We start from the raw sequence: 23,933 nt of genomic DNA, 5'->3' as shown, positions 1-23,933 counted from the left end.
TCGCTTTAATCTTTCACTGACAACAAGAATCTTGAGATTGTCTGTTGTTCATTTGTTAAATTACTTGATGAATCTGGATAGGTTTAATCTAGCAATTAGCTACGGCGCCTAGCAGGACGTCCTGTGGAATGCATTTATTCACACCCTCCATAGACTAAGCACCTACTCATGGCTGCCCTGTTAGCCTGAACACACCTCCTGTGACCTCTCATCAACAAAGCATCTTCACCTCCGGCGTGTGACTCACTGTCTGGAGGAGTACTGTTTAAAAAAGCTCTCCGTCTGTTTCACCTTGCCATGGTAATGGATATGATAACTGAGATACGATGCCTTTACTCAAGATAGAGCATTATTGACTCACTGAATCTAAACAAAGCCATCTAAAAGACACTGTTTTCTAATTGTGATGTTTGAAGAAGCACTGTTAGTCTAATCTGGGTTCAGGTTTGAATGTTCTCCTGTCTGTGTGGGTTCTCTCCCCCAATGCTCCAAAAACATGCAGTTAGGTTGGCTGTGGACTGAAAGTCCCTGTACGTGTGAGTTAGTCACTAATGGACCAGTGACCTCTCCAACATGTATCCTGCCTCTCGCCCGATGACAGTTGGGATAATCTCCGGCCCCCCCACGATTCATGGGGATAAGCGGTTCAAATCCTGATCTCTTCAGGACCACAGGTGAGCTGCATGTGTGAAAGGTAACCTCCGAGGTTTCCTGCTCTGGTCTCCTGCAGCGAGTCCAGGCCTGTGTGATGCTGAAGGAACGTCTTGCGAGTGGGTGTGGCGATGGTATTTCTTATATCATGAGCATGGGGAAATGCAATAAAAAAAACAAATACAAAAACAATATTGATATTAATGCTTGTATGCGTGCATTTCGTGATTCCATGCATTCATTTGACCACTTGTGAACTAACAATTATCCTCAATGTGTGCAAGAGGTTATATAGAGAAAAACGACTGTTTACATTCACACTCACTGAACCTACTGTAATGCACATCCATATTTTTATTTATTTACGCCAGTTCCTCCTGAGCTACAGAAAATAACAGAACTCTTAGTGCATAGTTTATTATAACTGAACACTGGATTTGTGTACCTGTGAAATGTTTGTCTAAGCCTTTACACGCAAATGAGCTTTATTTGGTGTGATGCTCGCAGTTATGAACCAGAAAATGTGCCCATATCTCTGTGAAATCACTCTGGCTCCCATTACCGTGTTCACAGTGTTGTTCTCGCACTCACAAGGTGGATCAGATTAGGGATTACTGTCTTCATGACAATGGGAGTCGAGGCTTCATTTAATTATAGGATCGTTTATGTGCGCACACAAACTGTAAAGAAGAACATACTTGAACTAGCAAGTTAAAACTTCAAAGGTATGGTGACAAACGGCTATAAAAGCTCAGTGAAACATCTGGAACTGATGAGATAAATGTGATGTAATGGCTGCCTTCATCCTAACATAACGCAGTCCTACCAGTGAGCAGAGTCAACCCCATTCACAGAGGGTCAGGACACGCGTACCTGATGTTGGGCCCTGCGGCACCACCCTGCTCGAGCAGCCCACAGACACTGGCACAGCTCGTTCTCTTCCTTCCATTACTTCCAGAGCGCTGCCGTTTCTCAGAGAGTGACAAACCTGTCATGGCGCGTCACTTTCACTCTCCCTGGCGAGCAGCAGGACCACTTTGAATCCGTAGCACCTTTTATCAGATATGGCAGTTTCTAAAGCTCCCTTTAAGACGGCGGGCGACTTTAGAAGAGAGGAGCCGGCAACTTAACGGAGCCCTATTTGCAAACAAAATTACTGGGAGACATTCGCTAACCAGGCGCCGCCTGGCTGCCACGCATGCATGGACCCTGCCTGCATCAATTCCTCACAGTCACCCGCTTCCTAATTTATAGACGCTCTCCTGTCCACCCACTCGCATGCCGCATCCTGCACAACAGCAGCCGAAATTTAGCAAACGGAGGAAACTCCTCCGGGCACTCAATCATCAGGGTGACAGGTGTCTGCTCCTCTTTGCTTAATGTGTGGATAACATCTTCCTAACAAGTCTGCCTTTGCTAACAATAGAAGTTAACCAGCCGGATCACCTGGAGACGGGGACAGACAGTGACCTCCTTTGTCACCGCCTGGCTCTGGTGAAACAGCGAGCTATGAGCTATGAGGAGACAGCAGCAGCTCCCTGTGAGGTCACACACGAGACGCTGCAGCCGCAGGGGGGTCGGATGTGAGGGTATTGGAAATGATAATCTTTGATATCCAGAGCAGAATTCCTGATGATGGGTGGTGTCAGCCATCAACCACCAGTGCGCTATCAGACTTGTCAATAAAGCAATTAGTGTCTCATCTCTGAGGGGAGTCGGCTGAATTCTGATCATTGGTGTTATGTTATTGAACAGGCATTTCCCCGGCGAGGAACAATATTGAGAGCTCGAACAGCGAACGCAGACGTGCGCCTGCAAGCTGCTCGGGCATTTGCTGCATTTTGATAAGGTCCACAGTGGCCATATTCCACAAGAACCTTTACAGCAATGGACCCATGTCTATGAAGTTAAAATGTCACATCATCCAGCACTGCCAAACTAATGGAGGTTACATGCACCTAAATATAAAATGACCCATTTTAGGGAATCCTTCATTGATTTAGGGTTTAACTTTAATAAGGAATCTAATGTAAAATGCAGCTCTTTTGGCTTAACATCCTTTCACTGTTAATGATAAATTTCATCAACCGTTAAATGTGCAAGAACAATTAACACGACGCACATGGTGTGTGTGTGTGTGTGTGTGTGTGTGTGTGTGTGTGTGTGTGTGTGTGTGTGTGTGTGTGTGTGTGTGTGTGTGTGTGTGTGTGTGTGTGTGTGTGTGTGTGTGTGTGTGTGTGTGTGTGTGTGTGTGTGTGTGTGTGTGTGTGTGTGTGTGTGTGTGATTATAGGTTGCAGAGACAGCAGGAACGGAACAGGTAAAGAAATGCTTCCTTACTTAGTAAACGAATATTCCTTCTAAGTGAAAGTGAAGTGTTCTAACTAGGGCAGTATTTTAGTCCACAAGTACGTTTATTTTCACGGTTGCATTCATAATCCTTAACGCAGTGGTACAGTAGCTCCCACCCAGCAAGAAAACAAGCGCGCTTCACAATGACAGGACCAGACTTACGCAGTCTGGTCTAATACATGTGCACAAATAGCAAGTTGCAGCAGGGATGGTCTCCGTTCTACCAGATATCGGCTATCCTTCAGGTTTCCTCCAAGCTGCCGCTTTCTGCTGCTGTGCTGCCTTGAGAGAGAGAGAGCGCATAACAGAGAGGTTCTGTACCTGCGTTGCCCAGGAACATTAAAAGGGGCAATTACCAGACAAAAAAAGCTATGCACAGTGAAAGTGAAGGACAGGGGAGGCAATTTTCTATCCCTTGTCTCCCCTCACTTCATCTCCTGCTCTCACAGGCCTTTGTTCTGTGCTGTTGACACAAACAGGAAGGAGTGAGGAATGTCAATGCATGGTTCCATCAAAGCTTATTCATGTTTTTAGCCAAGAGGGGGAAAAGTATGAAGCCATGCACAGCTCACTGCAGAGCTCGGCTGAAGCCTCCATTTACATGTGTCAGGCCTGGGTTCAGGCTGGACTCTGTCTGCTGAGCACCTTGTGGTGCCAACCTCTTGTTTTCCACACATCATTCTACACGGCTACGCATAAAAAAGGGCGGCATTAATAATGCGTGGACTCCATGTGCATGCGTAACTGTGGCACCAGCCTACTTGTGCAAGTCCTTAGTTGGCCACTGTTTTGACACCTTTCAGGGTTTCTCCCCCTCTCTCTGGCAGCTGGGCTTTGATTGATGACAACAAAAGGAGTGGTGAAATCTGAGGGCTGGATGGGGAGATAACTGAGTGGCTGAGAATGACTCAGTCGGTAGCTGAGAGTCGCTGTGCCGCAGCCTGGAGGAGGGGAGCGAGACAGGAGGGCAGGCGTGAGAAGGTATCGCGCGCTAAACGAGGTCTCGCGGTTTGGGAGCGCACGCGGCCTCATCATCCTTGACTCATGTTTGTGGCGCAGCATTGCTGCATGTGAGGAGAGAAAGCTCGCGTTGCGACCAAAGACGCGACGGGCCTCGCTAGAAGCGTTCAGGCTAATTAATCTGCCGTGAGAGGACGGCGTGCAATCACACGGGGACGCGGATCAACAATAGGCCAACACAACACCATGGTGCACACACACGCACAACCAATGTCATATTTTCTGGCAGATACTCCTTCACGCACACAAACACATGCATCCATCGCTCACTAGCGCTTTATTGTCTCCCACACCAGCTGCAGCACATGCTAAATCAAACTGACTGCTGAGTTGTCTCGTTGATATTGATACCAATCAGTGACACTACGGTGGTGGTTTATTACCCAACAGCATCACCAGGTGAATTGGCTTTTGTGTGACCTTGTGGTGTAACTACACCAACGCAGAGACCAAGGTCAGAGCAGGTCAGTGAAGTCAGGGGTTAATGTTGATGTCATTTCGTGTGTTTGTGTGTGTGTTGGGTCATAATCGTGATGGCTGCCGGTGAAGCCAGAGTGGCGGTGGGTTTCCGTGTGTTCACCCTCTTTAAATAGCCCCAGATCTAATTTGCAGACAACAGCAGAGTTCTGACAGATCCTGCCTTGGTGCCTCCTCCCACTAGGTGACACATTCTTTATTTATTTTTCCTCTCCTCCGCTCTGGTATTCACTCCATGGAGCACTGGCCCCTCAAGCTATTGTCAGTTCCGTTCTCCTTCCATGTCTGAAAAACCAAATAGATTTATGGGGTTTACTGTCAACCCCTCCCTTATTCTGGACTTATGATGGTGGGAAAGTCTTATATTTCCACTCTTTCATTTCCTTCTCATTGCAGGGCTGGGTTCACTTCAAGAAGGATGAAGACTGAATACTGTTGTATTTGAAAACGTCCTTCTGATAATCCTGAGCATATGTTGACATGAAAGCTTGAGTCCCTACAGCAGGCGTGTCCAACCCTGGTCCTCGAGGGCCACTGTCCTGCTGGTTTTTCCAGCTCTCTGCTGATTACCTCGTTCAGGTGTGTCAGTCAGCTGCTGATTGACTGAACACACCTGCTCAAGGTGATCGACATTAGCTGGGGCAGGAAGCGCTGGAAAACCAGCAGGAGAGTGGCTCTCGAGGACCAGTGTTGAACACCCTGCTTTACATGATGCCAGGAGCACAGCAGGGGGTCCATGTACTGATGATGACTGATTGGTTACCTACATCCAGTCAAAATGGCTTTCCATTTATTGGATGATGCCACAAGTACTTATTCAAACCCTTATAGTACCTACTGTATACTCTAACTCCTTAGGTCCTTCATTTATAACCTGAACTGTGGCTTGATTTGGTTGTTTTAGATCCAAGCCTACCTAATATCATCTATACAGCTGTTTACAAGTGCAGCAGTAGAAACAAAGTCAGTGTTTAGTTCAGTGTCAGCACACAAATCTCCCGTCGTGCTGTGAAGTGTGTTCATTGTGTGACTATTGAAGAAGGCTTAACCGCGAATAAAGTCAAAAATTCAGAGCAAACAAAAGAGAATTGATCTTAACTCGGTTCGGTTTCTCATTTGCATTGTCTTTCCGTGGATCCAGCCTCAACTATGAACAAGTCAGTCACTATTATTATGCTTTTGGTTTATTCTGTTACTTAAACTAGGAATTCACTGCCATCAGGCCAGCAAACTACTGTGAACTAGACCAAACCCTAATGGGGAAATAACCTGGCATTGTGATTTATGGGGACGGCCTCTAGAATGTGGAGGAGTCTCCTCGTCCTGAAGCTGTGCTTTCCATGAAGCTCTACATGTCTCGACTCACCTGGGAATTGGGTCACCTGGCGCAGGCCTGCGCTGCGGTGGAGGCAGCGGCGGCGTGGGCGCCGGCGAACACGGCGCTCGCTGCAAGCGGCTCTGTGATCACATGCTTAAACCCATTTCTCTGAAACATCCTCTTGACCCTCCTCGCTCCATGCACAATTAATTTGATACAAGCTAGAGGCATAAATCCTAGATGATTATTTTGTGTTCAGGACAACAGCAATGAATATTTTCATCTCCTCACGACTCAAGAACAGCAGGAGACGGGAAAATTAGTTTGGTTGTATTATGTTGATGCCAGCACATTCTGCCGCATCGACAGGATCCAGCGGCTGAGTTGAGCGAGCGGGCGAGCGAGTGAGGGAGCGCGAGCGTGCGTGCGGCTGGGCTCGGGGTGGAAGTTATAAAATTTAAAATAAACATGACTAAACATTGTTTTCATGTTTATGCGCTTTTTAAAAGCCATCCATTTGTTTTTTCCCCGTGACATTTTAATGACTGCAGGTGTTCTGTCTAGGGGTTGCTGTCACACTGTGTCTGTGGAGCGCCGATCCTGCGCGGCGGCGCGCTGGCGATGATCAAGATGTAAATGCAATCTTAGCTCCTCGTCTTCCTTCGCACTCCTGGAACACAAACACAATTAAAAGCGCCGTCGCCGGCGCTGGAGCGGCGCCAGCTGTTCTGGGTTAATAGATGGGCTTGGCCAGACATCTGCGAGGTGACCGCTAGCTGGCAGCTTGTTGGATAAGGTTGCACATTGTAAGTGGACATGTACTTTGCTTCCCTCTGTGTGCAGTTGTCACCGAAGATGATGAAGCACCGCGAGTCTTCCTCCTCCATCTTTAGCTCCCTTGTCTCGCTGTTATTCTCACCTCTCCTCACCCCTCTCTCTGGCTCCAAGGCTGGGCTGAGCGTATGCTGACGCGTTGGTACCCCCCCCCCCCCCCCCCCCCCCCCCCCCGGACCCCAGAATGGAGTGTTTTAACTGTGGAGCTGAAGGGCCAAGAAAGTATAAGAGCGACAGAATGAGGAGAAAGACGCAGCAGGAGGACGCTTCATGCCCTTTGATCACTCGTGCCTCTTAGAAAAACAACACAACGTCAGCAGTACTTACTTGCCCTACTGTACTTTTACACACACATGCATAGAAGTCAGCACAGGCACTGACACAGACTGACTTTGACCTGGGACGACGCGAAACGGCTGCTAAAATATGCACATCGCTCTAAATATCCACCGCGTGTCCCGGTTACTGCTATTTCTTGTTCCAGCTCCGCTCCGGTTGGCGGTTCCTTTTGGTTTCTGCTCTCATTTCCACCGCCAGAGAGGGAGCGAGACGGATGTCAGTTTGCTCAGTCAGCCACAAATGTGGCTTTTCCTGTAGTGTTTGAATAGACCGTGTCATCGGTGATGAAACAAGCAGTAATAGTCCTGCAGACCTATTGCCCCTCAAGTACCCGGAAAGTTTCCAGCACAAACTCGACACTTGCAGTAGCATTAATAATCGATGCCTTAATGTACATTATTCAGAACAGAAGATTGGAACCTGTCAGCTGTTCATTAGTCTATTTTTAATGTTACAAAAAGGTTTGGCTGCATCAGGGCTGTTGGTAAATACAAGAGTAAAATGTCCACATCAAGCATATTATGAAAAATATTGATTGTGAAGCAAAATGCTGATTTCTTCTTCCTTCAATTATGTATGTGGACAGACTGTACCTGCTGCTTGTGTGTGTGTGTGTGTGTGTGTGTGTGTGTGTGTGTGTGTGTGTGTGTGTGTGTGTGTGTGTGTGTGTGTGTGTGTGTGTGTGTGTGTGTGTGTGTGTGTGTGTGTGTGTGTGTGTGTGTGTGTGTGTTCAAATAAATAAAAAAGCTTTCAGACAAAATGCAAGTGTCCATCAAAATGCACATGAAATATTAATAGAATGGTTCACAATTTATTTAAAAAAAACAACAGTCCATTAATTCACATTATTGGGTGTTTCACCTGCTGATTATCGCAGTGAGGGCACAGACAGCAGCGTGGCTCAGGTTATTTCAGCTGCACAGTGTCCTGGAAGCTCAAATGCAGCAGGAGTAGAGGAGGAGAACAGAAGTGGAGTCTGTTGCAGCTTTCTCTCTGACTTCACACTGGCCTGATTAGTATTCTATCTGCAGAGCAGGACACTGGTCTAAATTTAACCAACAAAAAAAACAAGGAACTGCAACCCACACGTACTGTAGGCCTCGCAGAGAGCAGAGACCGACCCGCATCACTACTGTACCTGCTGGACCTGTGTGTGTGTGTGTGTGTGTGTGTGTGTGTGTGTGTGTGTGTGTGTGTGTGTGTGTGTGTGTGTGTGTGTGTGTGTGTGTGTGTGTGTGTGTGTGTGTGTGTGTGTGTGTGTGTGTGTGTGTGTTCGGCCATGATTCTGACACCTGAGCAGCAGCTCTGGCCTTGGTTGGGCAGCTGTAACGAGCTACTGTCCAGTGTGTACAGTATCGGCACAGCCCTCACTGTAATGACATGAACATAAATAAATGCAATCAAACTAATATTTTGATTTAATAAGTGGCGGAACCTTAGGGAAGACTGAAACTCCAGAGGCTACTTTATAGACGGAATTATGAAGCTCCTTTTAATAAAATTGGGGAGAAAATGATTGTATGACTTGTAATGATTTGGAGGGTGGAATGTCTCTCATTAGCATTCATGCAGCGTAGCAGGAAGTGCAACTCATTTATAACTTTTTGGGGCGGACTACAATAGTCCCATCTGCTGGAGATAAAAGCAATAGTGAAAGGTTCTAAAAGGAGTAAATTTAGATAAATACGTGGAAAAAGATTAATGCAGCTGATATAATGTGTCACAGCAGCAGAGGCTTTTAGTTCCTCGCCTCGCCATTGTCACTTGGAACATGTCATTAAGTGTCCTCAGACAGCGAAGGCATATGCTCGCGCAATCACCGCAGTCCACCCAATTCATTAGCCCCCAGATACCCAGCACTGATCTCAGAAACTCACCGTTCTGTTCCGAGTAATGAAAGTGGCAGCAAATGGATAAGTTTAGGGCGAACGAGAGAGTGAAAAAAGAAAGTGCACATCTATCAATTAAATGACAGGGTGTGTGTGTGTGTGTGTGCGTGTGCGTGCGCATGCAGTGAATTAAAAGAATCCAATGGCCTATTTTTCCTCTCTCATTGGAAGTCATCAACACTAAACACAGCAATAGCAGATAAAGGAAGGGAATCCAATAAAGTGGAGGATTGATGGAAAGCACAGCTGCTGGTCTTGCTGAAGTTTACAGCAGGTTAGTCATTTGAACGTTTTTACGCCGCTTCAAAATGGAGTCTCACTTTTAAAAATTGCTTAGTCTTGCTGTGCTGCACCTTTCATCACATAAATTATATTTCTGACTTCAGCTGCAGTGACAGATTGGTTCCCTCATAATTGTCCTCAATGTTGAGTGCAAAGCACCTCCCACAAAGTCCAGCGTCTCCTCCTGCACTTCTAAAGCATGAAACACATTTGACGCTTATTCTGACAATGTGCTTAAAAGAAGGGGGAAGGAGTGGGAGGGTGTTTGTGCTTAGAACGGCTCGGTGCCTCTCAGACGATACCGAAGGCAACCTGAGGCTGTTTATTTTTATTTGTTCATCAGGCTGAAATTATTTCCTGCTATTTTATTTGTCAATCTGTGACAAAGGACGCTTGTACGAGTAAGTAAGTAAATCCAATTTGTGAATCTCCGTGGATCAGAGGGTTTGGGATCCAGAGTCATTTCAAGAGAACATGCTGGTGTATGTAGACTTGTGTCTGACTTTAGACTCAGTCTGGCTTAAGATAGAAAGATGTTTTAAGATTGTGTTTGTTTGTTTTATGACACTGTGTGAGTGACTCAATCTTTAAAAACCCTTCTATTATAGGAGTCTTCATCCAGTCTAAAGACCAGGATGCTAGTGATGGAATCCTTTGGCAGCTCCTGTATATGGTTGTATTTACTGATGTCCCACCTCCATTTATCTTGTTATATTATACCATAACTGTATACAGGAAATGTAATCTAGTTGCAATTCCCCACAAAATGTGATGACTATAAACACGAAGTAGAAGTGTTGCGTATTGTGCGCTTAGGTTCAAGCTCGGTTGCCAGCAGGTGCTTTTTAATGGTCCTTGCTGTTAAAGCATGTCAGCATAGGTAAAAGGAAGTGTCCTACTTTGTATAGTAAACCATTAACCCAGCCTGTTCTAAAAATATGTGCAGCCCATGCTTTGCTGTTCCAGGGCTCACAGTCATACATATGTATCTGCTGAGGCTGGCAGCCAGGTGTGGGCTGAGATCTGCATGAGGCTCTGTTTTGCACTGTGTACAGTATGTGTAATTGCCTGACCACCGACGGTTCCGGGCAGATTCCGATCTGCTGCTATGTGCTGCTGAGCTATTACCCATGTCCAAGCAGCGCCGCCTCTCCGGGGCCTGTAGAGGCAGGGCAAGCGGCCCGTCTACCTGCGGTGAGCAGAGCCCACGGTCGACCTGTCAATCAGCCGCTGCCAGACTGTATGTCGAGGCATTAAGCCCTGCTTCCTATCCTGCACAATCTGGCTGCAGGACAGTTTCCCAGCCATCAGTGTAATGCGTGCGCAGTTAGACTGAGGCAGAGGTAATGGTGTCACAATCCTCCAGTTGTCCTGATGGGCTGCACCTGCTCATGCAGTGGAGAGGGCAATTGAGAGATTGTGAATTTTTCAGAGGTGCACCGGTCCAGCGGTGCTCTCATGTAGGCGCAAACGCAGCAGATGTGTTTCTCCTCTTTGGCTGCGGGCATCAATTAGAGGAGTGGAGGAGCTTTGTGCGATTTCTATTTAGCTTTGTGTTTTGAGCAAAGGTCACTCGGTCCCCTGCTCCAGTCAAGTAAGAATACTAAAGTGAAGTTTTGAAAGTAGAATCCCTATTTCTTTGGAGAACCACCGCTTCCCTAATGGGCTCCTCGTACTTTCTGGGCCTTGGTGGCAAAAAGTTGCAATGGAATGTTGGATGTTAGAAAGAAAATGTATAGCTTTTCTTATCTTACACTTTGTGTGAAGCTCCAACACAATCAGTAGGCAACAGCATGAACTCAGTAAGTTGGAATCAAAGTGGGGCGTCGTAATGGCAATTTAGCTTTCAGTACAAAGCACAGTGGGACTGTCTCCTAAGCAGATAGAGAGGGCACACTGATCTGAGCAAAGTGCTCTGATAAGTATTCAAATGAGCTTTTTTCATCTACATAGCAAAAGTGAAGAAATGTCACGTTGGATCACTCAGTTTTGCCAAGAGCTTCCTAATTGATTTGAGAGTGTTGCTGTGTGGACACGTCAGCGTCTGAAGGCGTGTTCGTGTTGTAGTGTCATACAGTGCAGACATGTTGTTTATTGTATATACTGTGCTGCATAGATGCGTATCAGAACAATCTGTAGGTCTTTCATTTTTTTCACTAGGATCTCAGTGGGTATATTTAATTTATACTTAATGCCTCGAAGTAAAAGTGAGATTAAAGAAACTAAATTGTAGGCTAATATTTCATGTAAAACATTTACATTAAAAAAGCGTCCCTACAAGTTCCATTCTGAAAGTTCTCTTGTGGTTTTAAAGTAGAGAGTGAGTTCCAATGAAATCCTGTTATTGTTATCCTTTTATTTCACCTTCATTGTGCACTGCTGTCACAAAGTTACATATTTGATCCCTGAATGCTGCCTCGCTAACATTCTGTATGATTAAAAATACAGCAACAGTACTTTTAAACTCAAGGCAGTTCATTTTTTGATGTAGGTTTGGTCCTTGGTCTATTTTTACTTTTTCCTTATTAAGACATATTGAAAACACACATTCCATTACAGGATATGCGCCGCTATAAATTTAGCTCATAACCCATTTAATATTTCCTCCATTTAGGTCATAGCAGATGTCATTGACTAAATGTAGACCAAAGCTATTTTTGGTTGTTACAAATTACTCTGCAAAGCTCCACTGACGCAAGACAGATGGGTCTGATGCCTGTTGAGGGCGAGGGACGTGTGAAATTCCAGTGTCCTTTTCAAAATCGAGTTCCTCGACAAAAAAAAAAAAAAAAAAGAAGAAAATGCGTAGACACACACGAGCACAGACGGATGAGGAGGAATCTTCTCGTGCTCCTCTGTGAACCCATGCAAATATGCTTAGGCTAACGGAGGCTCCGCTCGGCGCCGGAGCAGGAGTGACAGGTGTTAAATAGCACCACGCAGCTTTTATTGTCATGCATGTGGGATTGACTTGCAGGGAGAATTATGGGATGAACTGCTGACCCGCATCCTTGTGCACCCTGAAGATCCCCCCCCCCCCCGTTCCAGCTCAGAGAAAGAAGCGTTGTCTGCAGGCCAAGAGATAAGCCTCGTCTCCCTCCCTCTGCCTGTGTTTGTCTTTCCCTCTGCTCACCTCTCCTCCTCATTCTCCACATCATCTCTGGGTTCTGTGTCTCTGAACATTTTCCCCGCACACGCAGACAGACAGCCAGGCTGCGGCAGACATCGGATGCCCTGCTGTATTTGTTTTATGCTGACAAAAGTCTCCCTCCTCAAACCCAACAATGGATGACCTGCGTGTCTTCACCCCCACCTGACTCTGAAAGTACTGACTGTGGGCAAACCTCTCCATCAGGCTGCTCTCCTCGCCAGCGTGAACCGCTGAGCCCGGCCGATATAATTCTAGCGCCGACCTTGGACGTCGCTGTGGAGGTCATCGTGTGCAGTGTCACTCTGCTTCATGGCTCCCACCCACCATGCGCTAATCCACATCAAAACCTCCAAACCCAAACAAGGTCAAGGAATGTTTGCTCTTTGATAAGTCACAGATGGGCGCGAGACAATAATGCTGTGTAGTAGAGTCAGTTATAGTGGATCACACATTTCCCTGTATTCAAGCGTAAAGGTATTCCAATAACACACTGAGGTATTCGGCTTGACCTTCCATCATGAAGAGCAGATGTACAGTAGTTGAGGCATAACAAAGGGCCACCATCGCTTCATCCCTAAACTAAAGTAGCTTTATTAATAGGAAAAAACGTAACAACATACATGGACAGCACGAAGGTTTGAGTAATTGCATTAATAGTCTGGTAAAATCTAGTAAAATGTCTTTAACATCTGTCCGTCGTCCTTCATGAATGCATGACCTGCACTAAATCAGTCAGATCTCCCGTTGCAGTGCCTTATTGGTGTCGATGTTAATCTTTAAATACACAAAATTAATCATGAAAGTAATTCTACAGTAAAGAGTTTGAATAAGTAAGTACGGTCCTTGAGCTTGTGTTTAAAGAGCCCACAGTGGCTGACGTTCTGCATTTAAATTGTTTATAATTACTCGTTTATTTGGACATATTTAATTTTTAATTTGATTTATCTCATGATTGATAAAATCTATTACTCCTGTGAATCATCCTGCTCCTTTAACCATCCATTATCCTTGTTGTGTTTGCTGCTATACTGTGGGTCAATCTGGAAAACCATGTTCAAACTCCTCCGTTTCCGAGCTCCTCTTTCATCGCTTCAGTTTGAAGAGCCTGTCGTGAACATGCTGGTGTTAGCTTTGACATGTCTGTCAGAACGCTGCAAAAACATGGTTTTAGAGGCTAAAGACTGATTCCAGGAATGTTTTTGAAAACCTACAAAGGTCACTGTTGGGATAATCATGCAGCCCATTATTTCTGCAGCAAACACCAGCAAATCCACTGTTTTCCCCAGCAACACTTGCTGGGGAAGAAATGATTGCCGTGACACAAAACGATTGTGAACTATTTGAATTTCCTAAAATACCTTCATCAGGAAATCCATTTTCCCACTCCGCTTTTTGCACAATTGTAATTAGTACTGGTCTCTGTAATCAGAACCTGCAGCACACCTCCCACCTCACACCACATCAGCCTGCGCTCGGTCCCATCCCCGGTTAATATCCTTCAAAATAACAGCAGCGCTAGGAGTCTAATTGTGTTTTTCACCCTCGTAGACCTTGCTGTATCATCTACTTTGCATAAAAGTCAGAAATATCTGGCTCCATCATCTTGGCCATAAACTGCCAACTGCACAGGTGACTGCGCAGATGACAAAAAATATTAATCACCCAAACAGTGGTGTTGACGTGCTCGCCCCCGTCTGCTCTTAGGTGTGCGTCTGAATAATTAGCCTGTCCTTTCTGCCGCGCCTGTTTCATCTCGCCCTGCCCCGCGTTAGATGGTGCGTTGTCATTCTATTGACAATGACAGTGGTGGCAGCCATCCATGCTGTGCCACTGGCAGAGTGTGAGCTGCCAGAACAAGACACTGTAAGAAAGACACAGGAGAGTCCAGAAACAGGCTTTAAGGCACTCGACACAGTTTAATTTAGATGCTTCACGTGTAAATCTCTGCATTGAGGTGCTGCCTTTTGCAGCAAAGCGGAGTAACCTGGATAAACGGGTACAAACATGTTATCATGACGATGGCTGTCTAGAATTAGTGGAAGAACAAGCGCCGGTCTTTCAGAAATGAGCTGAATTCCTACTGAGAGGAGTAACTCATTATCACGACCAACTTCACCTGCCGCCTCAACACCTGCTCCACCGGCGCTTACTGGCACCACCTTGTACATGTTGGACAGATGACTTCCCCTTGGAGTCCCTCCCCAATGAAGTCTAACCCAGTCAGATGGGCTTGCAGGCCAATAACCTGCCACCTGGCCAGAACTGTGTGAAAACAGGGCACTGAACTAATTCAGAGGGAATGAACCTTAGAAACTTGCAACTGTTGGCCACGGTTTCCTGCTCATCTTCAAGGCTCCCCACATGCAAAGCAGTGGCCTTCATGCAGCTACTGTTTCCTGCTCCTCTTTTACTCGTGCTCATCGGTCAGCGTCGCTCAGACCAGTCTGATCCAAAGTGAAATGTTCACTCGCATAATAGGCGCAGCCAAAAATACCAGTCATTGAGTAAAGTCACACATGCTGCATAGACACTCAGACAGGCTCCTGTCAGAGCCCAGTAACTATAATGGCATGGAGATGTTAAATGGATTGCCAGTAAGACAATCAAATGTTTTGAGTTCAGTTTCAGATGTGACGAGGTGTGTTATGTGTATTTGTACATTGTTACATCTTTACAATACAAATAACATTAACCCATGCAAATGTACCACGTACAGTCAGAGTCTCCGCGTAATGTGATGCTGTGCCTTTTTACATCATGCAGCTGAAACCATTAAAATCTTGCAGTGTTGAGGGGTTTAATTAGCAGTTTCATTGTAACAAGTCTAAGTGAATAAAGGAGATAGTAACAGATGTGCCATAATTTATAGACCCTAAAATATCAGTTTCCCCAGCAGCCTGTCCTTATAATGTCCTTTTGCTTGCTGCAACACAATGTAATTATCTTAAAATGTGCTTATATAATGACCAGATAAATGACAGATGAAGTTCAGTGAATAGCCTGAGCCCGTGCTAATTTGTAACGCTGACAACTTGCGTGCGGAGTCACTGAATGGCTTCTGATTAAAAGTCAAATGATCCGAAGGCTTCCTATTAAATGTGTTGTACTTTTATTCTGTGTGCTTCCTTCTCCTTGAGTCCATACGCCTCTGCACTGTCTTTATGGAACATATACTGTAACAAAAGAATGTAAACTATAATATAGGTGCCATATTCATTCTGATTTTAACTGTGATTATATAATCTCCTGCTTTTGTGTCTGTTCAGTGTTACAGACTCCTGCGTTGCATTTACTGTAGAGCATGAGTCATACTGGGAAAAGTTGATGTACTGTTTTTAGCACGTTTTGACGCCACACAGACCAAACCACCAGATAAGAGATGGGTTTTCTGTGGCTCCTACTAGAAATCCTACACACAAATACACCAGAATGCAGGACTTGGGTTGTGTTCCATGCGCCTGTCGCTCATCGTGTGTCAGGATCCAGACAATAGGAGTTTCCTGTGGTTAAAGTGACCCATTAGCATGACGGGGTTCTGATTAAGTTCCCGCGCTGGTGAGTGGGCCGAGCCTCGCTGGCCTCATCGCTTCATTACATTATAGAGACGGAGGAAAATGCAGCGCCTTCTCCGTCTCGCTTTACTTTACGCTGCTCCGTGAAGGACGTCAGAACCGGTGCCCACACGTGGCTGAAGCGGCCGCTCCGCCGCTTTGACACGATAAAATGATGTTGCTATTCTCGGAGGCTGCTTGTGCTCGTCGACGGGTGCCATTTTTCACACCATTAACTGCAGCCTACCGGTTTTATTCACAGCGCACAGATAGGCCAAAACAATCCTAAACACGCCCACGGATGAGCACAATTGCAACAATTGATCTAAGCTGTTCCACCCAGTCTGTCGCAGTTCTGTGCAGCAGGAGCGGCCATTATCGCCGTCCACCCTTTATCCTCCGTCTCTTTCTCCCCTCGACACATTTACACCCTTCCTCACACTCCCCTCCTTCCATCAGACGCCGCCGAGGGAAGCGCTAAAGTGCGGTTGGTGGAGTACAAACACGCGTGGTGCAAAAATGTCAGCGCTTCATCTGGAGCGAGCCCACAGTGGGCGTGTTGCTTGATAAGAATCAATGAGCGCGACAAGTGCAATTTTTAGCGTGTAAACCCCTCATTATAGTCTGCGCTGAGCGCAGGGTTCACGGAGGGAGACGGAGCTCAGAGGGCCGGCTAATCCTGTGGGTCTGAGGTGTGATGGGCCGGTCGATGTGCCGGGCCTGCGTCCTGAAGGGGCCCGGGCTCCGCGGCGGCGCCGGCTCAAGGAGGCTCAGGGGAGCGCTTTGCATGGTGCACTTTTATTGGCTTCACAGTTCTCAAGGTTAGACGAGCTATAGTCCTAGCTTGTTTACCGCCGCCGCCCCTCTTTGCTTCTGCTCTGCTTCCAGTCCCGCTCACCTTGTCGCGGGGCTAATGTGCGCTACAGCTTTTGTGACGGCGCCGTCGTGACCCGATCTTTGTGACTCGCGGTTCGATGCGTCCTATGCGCGTATCAGATTATCTGTTCGTCAGTGGGGCTGCTGCGGCTTTTATAGCGCGCATAAAAGGGAGAGCGGTTCAACATAAAACCCGTCTGACATTCTACTTCAAATTGTGACACAGTGTTTCATCAGTCCTGGGAATAATTGAGCCTCTGATTCATTCCAAGAACAGAGAAATTTATGTGGCGCTGAGCTGGAGGCGGCAGCGCAGGTGTGGAGATGCCAGCGAGCTCTGCTCAGCGAGGAACAGATAAGGCTCCGGGTTCCTTGTTCCTGTTGTTTTCCCCAGCAAAGAGAACGGGGCTGGAGGCGCGGCGCCACCTTTAATTTGGGAATTTAATTTCCGCACACAAAAGAGGTCAGGTGAGGAGGAACAAATTTACAGACACAGGAGGGTGGGAACTTGTCATTTCTTCCAAATAGCTTTTAATGAGAACGAAGCCTTTGGCCGCGCGTGCGACGCATTGAAGGGCTCTGGTGTTGGCGTGCGGCTGGTTGCGCTCCCACCGTCGGCCGCTGGCTGTTTGTGGCCTGTAGGAACAGCAGCTCTGCATTAGGCCACAGCTGGAGACCTGCTACGCTGTCGACCCGACCGGTTGCTCCGCGCAGCCGCTTTCAGCTCTGACACGCCTCGTTCTAGTTTCCGACTTCACCGCGAGTTCATGTTCCAATGTGAAATGATTCCGTCTAAAATAACTTGCGCATTTATATTCATTATTTGTGGTGAAGACTTGAGACAAATCTGGTTATACACAAATACCGCAAATATGTTAGAGTACGTGCTTTTGCAGTGACCCATTTTTCCTAATACAATATTATTGTCATGCCTTTAAATGTTCTCCCTAAATATTTCCTGATAATAGGATCAGCTATTTCACGGCTGGAGATTGTGTTTACCAGTTTATATTTTTACCTCCTCTGTAAAGTGATTGCCTAATTCACCCTGGTGGTTAAATGTTTAAGTGTTGCAGCTCCAGTCTTGTGTCCCTGTCCCTGCAGCAGACACAGAATGTGGAAAAAAAAGGGCCCCTTTGATTTAGTTTTTTGTCTCCCGTGGGATCTCTCCCGTGTTTGGAAGAGATTTGGTTCAGTGCCGTGCAGCAGCTCCAGCCAAGAGGGGCCGTGATTCCCCTTGACGCGGATGTGTCATGACCGCTTTGAGTCTGGACCGCGCGATGGCTGACTAACGTGGGGTCACCTTACCTGCCGCCGCGCCGCGTTTCGGGCGAGCGCCGGCCACGACGGAGCGCAGCGTGACGGCCTTGATATTGAAAGCGCTCGCACGGTCGTCTCCATTGACGGGCTCACAAAACGGAGCGCGCGAGAGCCAAATATTATCGCAGCAGTTTTCAAAATTAATAAAGCTGCTAATACTTCATTTCTAAAACGCTGACAATTAGAGAAAGTCCTTTCTACCTCGGCTGCTGAAGCTGTGGCTCATTCCCCGGCATTGGCACGAGGATGAGCAGACAGCTGATATAATAGTGACTGATACAGTCCCGGACGCGCTGCACTCTCCTACTGAGAGTCTCCGTTCATCTTATATTCAGCCCTCAAATTCAGAGCCTTAACTCTACAAGTGCTGATTGCCTCCCTGTGTTCATTTGTCTGTTCATTTGCTGCGAACGCTCCACTTCTTCAGACATCAACAACCGCCTCATGTCATTGCACATGTAGCCCACTAGTTCCGTTAATTTGCCCGTCTGTTTATTAAGAACCACCATAGGTGAGCTGGCACATGTGCGTCTTCTCAGCCAAACGTTGCCTTTTATCATCACAGAGTACAAGGTTGACGCCAGAACTGAATGGATTATTTCCAGAGTTGCCAGTTTTATCATCACGACATTAGCAGTTTATTAGTATGTCGCCTTCCAATGTCCTTCCTCGAGATCCTTCTCATTCTACTTGTCATGATGCCTATAATGGGATTCTCAAGTAAGAAAGGCCCTGTTTGAGTGTAATAGGCTTTGGGAGGAAGAACTGCACTGTGTCACATTGTTCTTACTGTCTGCACTTCACTGTCCTGCAGGATGGACAGAACATAATATCTATTAAATGTGGGTGTTTTATATAGTAAACACATTTAGGGTCCAATCTCGACACAATAGCAGCTCTATAATAGTCTAGTTTTAACAAAAGATTATAATTTCCAGTAATGTTTTTATGAGCTAGCTTTGGAGGAGCTCGCTGTGTCGCATCAGCTGCCAATTATCCGTCATCTACTCCGTGTGAAACTGCAGTTATGGCCTCATAGGCAGTGTTTGAATTCATTTTTTTTTTTTTTTTTGGTAGGTTTCAGATTTCCTGTGGGTCCTCTTTTAATAAATTCATCAACAAAAAAGGGCAGATTTGTGTAAATCGTAATTTAAAATGTTACACAAACGTGTTAATCTGTGCCACTCAAACGTGTGAATGAACGTGTCGCAACAGGCGGTCAGGAAAATGATCGTACGGTAGATTCCCTGATTAACGAGGGGTCTCTCAATCACCGCTCCGGCTTTGGACCGGCTGACGTCATGACTGTGTGTGTGTGTGTGTGTGTGTGTGTGTGTGTGTGTGTGTGTGTGTGTGTGTGTGTGTGTGTCTGCGTGCGTGCGTGTGTGTGTGTGTGTGTGTGTGTGTGTGTGTGTGTGTGTGTTGTATGTGTGTGTGAGCTAAGCCACCCAATAAGTGGAGGAGCTTCAGTCCAGCGTGGACCCACATCGCTGCAGCGTCTCCAGCTTCCGAAGACGTTGTGGCTGATAATCAGTCATGACTCCACAATCACTAGCTTATTTATTTATGTGACATTTGTTATTTATTAAATTATTCCTTTGGCCTGACCAATAATGAGGCAGTTTACGGAACACTAGGCTTCGGTACATCTGACTTCACAACTCTGATTGTTTCTTTATCTCCCCCTCCGTAATCTCGCAGGTCACCTAATTGCAGGATATTGATAGCAGCATCATGGCCGCCACCGCGGCTGATATGATTCCGCGGCCGTTTCGATATGCGGGATTGCGCTCTCTCCCAATAAAAACTGACATTTGAGCCCCGGTGCTGAGGCCTCTCTAATGGGGTCTGGGATAAGAATGGTAATGTGCCGGAGCTGGCAGAGGCGCGGGCTGTGTTTTTGTTTATAAATAGCCCCGGCCAGCATTATTCCACTTGCAGTTGTCCCATAATCATCAATCATCCCTGCGCACGGGCCGGCATCGGCTGCGAACCAGGCCTGTGCCCTCGCACCTCGGACGGTGCAGTACATAAAGCAGAGCGCGGTGAGTGGGACAGAGCTGGGAGTCTGGGAGATGCCGGTCGCTCCGTCACGGCGCAGGCGATAGAGTGAGTTATGGCTCTCTCCCTGCAGCTATTTAACCCCCCCCCCCTCCTCCTCCTCCTCCTTCACATTTCATGTAGCCACTGTTTCAATGCAGTTAGTAAAACAGATCCACTCCCTTCGCAGGCCTGATTAGCACGGAGGTATTGGGAAGCTAATCAGATGATGTGCGTGGAGGACGTGGGGCACCGGGGTTTGATTTGTTTCTGCTGAACAAAGAGCTCACAGCGGGGGGCGGTGGGGGGGTGGGGAGCGTTTTCCACTCGCACACATGAGCAGATGCACTTTGGAGGACCAGACGTCGCACGGCTTAGTTTACTTTAGCAGGCGCGTTCAGCCCGAGAGCGCGTTCACACCTGCAGCATCCCTCGCTGCTGATGCTCAAACTTCAAATACACACAAATGTGTTACCATGGCAGTTGCAAAAATACAGTAGGTATCCAGATGATCCTTGACAAACCGGTTATGTAACAAGTGCGGCGCTAAGTCTTGTTTCTTATCTAAGCCTGCCTCTGTTTCCTTTCAGCCTGGCTTTTCAACTGCTCTTCACATCCATCCACACAGTGCCTCCCTCCAAACACCACCAAGCGCATGAAAGACATTTGTAATTGGCGACAAGCGGTTGTTGATTGAGAAGCGGAGACAGCTCCCGTCAGTCAGCCTCTGTCTGTCTCTACCAGCCTGGTTATAATCACCCATATTCTCCTGTTGCAACAACAAAAAAAGTGGCATCTCCTCACGTTCGAATCTTAATTACCATCTTTATGCAGCACAAATCATTTTACACTTAGTTAAATGCTGCCTGGTTGAAAAGCACACCCACATTCTCTTCTATCTCCCGTTACCTCCGCCTTCCTCCACAAAAGCCAGCCGTGTGTGCGGCGCTGTTTCACCTCACCTCCCGGAGTTCCTTGGCCACATCCTTGAGCTCTTTGAGGATGCCTTCCAGCTGGTCGATCACCATCTTCATGTGGCTGCGGATGCGTTCTCTCGGGCTGGGGGTCTCAGAGGTGTCCCGGGCCGGAGCTCTGCTGAGGGACATCCTTTACAGGGCAACGTGGGGCCAGCTGCCGACAGGCTGAGGGCGTGGGGGAGCCGAGGCGGGGTCCATGTCGTTGGCCGCGAGGAGCCTCAGTGCTACTGATCCGAACAGGGGCCCCAGCCACGCAGGGAGACCTCAGCATCTTAAAAGCACGTGGGCGGCAGGAGCGCCTCGCCTCGCCCGCGCGCTCGGCACAGGGTCACACCCGGACGTCCATGACTTCCCAGGGACGCTTCCAAAAACCGCGAGGAGCCCGGCGCGCCGGAAGCCCAGTGCAATAAATCCATGGGCGAGGACGAAGCAAAATACTGGGGACGAAGCGGGTATGAAGCGCTTACGTAACCACGCTGAGCCGACTCATCTCGCGCGTACGTTTGAAAAGTGTTCCCGAGGAGCTTCCGTTCAAAGCACACGTCTCTTCCCCCGTCTCCACGCGTCCGTGCTGTCGGCTTCGCTGGCGAAAGGCGGCCACATACTAACAGGCTGCCGTAGGAAAGTGAGGCCCGAGCCGAGCTCGCCGGCGGAGTGCGGAGTAGAATGGGTAGAAAAATAGAACTCCCAGCAGTTGCCCGATTTTCAAAATGATTCTCTCTGCATTAATGGCGAGCGGCAGGGGCTTCTGAACGCAGTCCCTGTGTGAGGGCTATTGTCACTGAAGAGAGAATGCACAGATCCTGTTTAAGAACGGGGGTATTCCTCTGTGCGCTGTGCCATTTCCTTCCCAGGAAAAATAAGAAAAGACTCGGTAGAAACTCGCATCAAAATAAACTTTCTTTTGCACCCATTTCCTCAATCATGTTCTGTCTTCTGTGAAAGGTAGATGTAGGTCTTCCAACCCCCCCCCCACCCTTCCTCCCCCTCCTCCGCCTTCCCCTCCGCCGAAGCAGGGTTTATTCCAGGTGGCGTGGGATCACAATGAACGGATTCCTAAGCCGGCGGAACGTGACGTGTGACGAGAATTTGCAGAGGGATCGCGGGGAAAAAAACCAAAAATCATGGTGTTGATGAGACACAGTTACGACGGGGGCCGTATGACGAACGAGCACCTACCCTCGGAATCTGGGTGGCAGCTTGTCTTACGCAACTGTGCTCTTCAAGTGGCTTCATGAAGCACTGACCCACAGCTGTCCACAGGGGTGTGCCCGAAAAGCGGGAGCAGAAGGGAAAGCGGATTCTCTCCTCTCCTTCAGTTGTTGCTAAGGGAACGCGCTCTGCCTCCTTGTGCTGTGATTGGATAATTATTTCACTTCTTATCCTTGCCGTGTGCGTTTTCACCGTGCACTCTTTTCAAAGAGGCAGAGAGCGTCGTAGCATCCAGCGAGACGAGATAAATCCTATCAAAGCGTCCCAGAGGAGCCCGCGAGAACGAGCGGCTTCTCGCCGAATCCGGGGCGACGCCACTGCCGTGGAGCGCGCTGGCCAGTCGCACATGGCACCTGGACAGACAGGGAGCAAAGCAATCACTTATTGTCTGGTGCCTCATCATCACCGTCGCCTCCATTTCTCTTGACATGGCAGCGGGATGCACAGCGGAGACTCGGAGGTGGACGGGATTCAGGGTGAGCTCCATTAACGGTGCGCGGCCGCTGTTATGCTGAACGCGCATCGTCTTCCAGGAGCACTCGCCTCACACACCCCTACTCACCTTTCCTGTGCATCACTTTGCTGTTGCTATGCCCAGAGCTGGCTGTCCACGCGCAGCAGGATCATTCAAGCCACACACAACCTGCTGGTTCTTTAGCACTGCACACACCAACGTCTCCTCCTCGCTTTGCTCCTCTCTTCTCCTTCTCCATGTCTCACACTCTCTCTCTCCTTTCATCCTCACACACACACACACATGCATGCAGTTCCCTCCCTCCCCTACTTACTGTCATGATGGAGAGAGAAGCTTTTATCAGCGGGGCTGTTTCACTCTGAGGCTGTGGCTCATCAGAGGAGGAGTAGAAGTGCCGGACGAAGCTGTGGAGGAGGAAGAGGCGGAGGCATGAGGTGGGAACAATGAATGGGCTCCTATAGGACTCCTAAGAAGAGAGCGACAAGGAGAGGTCCCGCTTTGGATCGGGACGCCGCCGCGGCCACTGCCGTCACTCAGATCCCAGCGGCGCTGGAAACACGCCGCCTGTCATCGGCTGTCAGTGCTCACCTGCATCAGGAGGACGGCGACCGCGGCGCTGAGCGGCTGCTGTGCGACGCCGTGACAGTGTCTCTGCGCCCGCGCTCTGTCTCTCTCTCTCTCCGTCCCCGTCTCGCTGCCCCGGCGCCCTCGCTGTGTCCTCGCTGACTGCCGGATGAAGAGGAGCTGATGCCAGAGTTTATCGTGGGGCTCGGGCTCCTGCCAGCGCCACTCGGCTGCTCTGCTCAGCTCTGTGGAGGAGGGGCCTGCTGCTTTAAAGGCACAGTGCATGCACAGTCCCTCCTCCTCCTCCTCCTCCTCGCTCCTCTTCTGTCTTCTCCTCTCTGCTGGCGTCTACACTCCCTCACTATCTCCACTCACGCTGCCTATCTAGCCTTTGTCACAGTTTTATCGAGGGTGTTATCTCTCTTCTAAATCAAGATGAAGTCTTTCTCTGCCGCCAGCCAAGCAGTCTCTGGGGATGAGGTGTCCAAAAATCCTGGGCTGTTACATCATTAATATACAAAGCAGATTGGTGTTTGATGACCTCATCTGACTGAGAGACAGGAGTTGGGAGGGAGGGTGAACATGGCTTTTTTTCTCCGCCGTGCTC

The 23,933-nt window shown here is 48.0% G+C and overlaps 1 protein-coding gene and 1 long non-coding RNA gene across 4 annotated transcripts in view; one reads left to right on the top strand and one right to left on the bottom strand.

Moving 5' to 3' along the window:
- Window positions 1-5,564, top strand: part of LOC114852806 (uncharacterized) — a 33,557-nt gene extending 27,993 nt beyond the window's left edge. For both annotated transcript variants that reach the window (XR_005897407.2, XR_008694146.1), the window contains 2 exons: window positions 2,943-2,969; window positions 4,895-5,564. This is a non-coding gene — a long non-coding RNA (uncharacterized LOC114852806). The remainder of the gene's footprint in view (window positions 1-2,942; window positions 2,970-4,894) is intronic.
- insyn1 (inhibitory synaptic factor 1) overlaps window positions 1-23,733 on the bottom strand; it is a 32,633-nt gene extending 8,900 nt beyond the window's left edge. Inside the window, exons 1-3 of one of the 2 annotated variants that reach the window (XM_029145457.3) lie at window positions 23,351-23,733; window positions 23,076-23,166; window positions 21,061-22,640 (exon numbers count right to left, since the gene is read on the bottom strand). In XM_029145457.3, coding sequence (XP_029001290.1) covers window positions 21,061-21,204 — 144 coding nt within the window. In that variant the 5' untranslated portion in view covers window positions 21,205-22,640; window positions 23,076-23,166; window positions 23,351-23,733. Of the gene's footprint in view, window positions 1-21,060; window positions 22,641-22,849; window positions 23,000-23,075; window positions 23,167-23,350 lie in introns of those variants that run through there. The other variant, XM_029145458.3, reaches the window with a different exon arrangement.
- Between the last annotated feature and the right edge of the window lie 200 nt (window positions 23,734-23,933).

The sequence above is a fragment of the Betta splendens genome, chromosome 3 (genome assembly GCF_900634795.4).
Source record: "Betta splendens chromosome 3, fBetSpl5.4, whole genome shotgun sequence".
Taxonomy (NCBI): domain Eukaryota; kingdom Metazoa; phylum Chordata; class Actinopteri; order Anabantiformes; family Osphronemidae; genus Betta; species Betta splendens.
The sequence above is the reverse complement of the archived record's forward strand: the minus strand, read 5'-3'. Positions and strand labels throughout refer to the sequence as shown.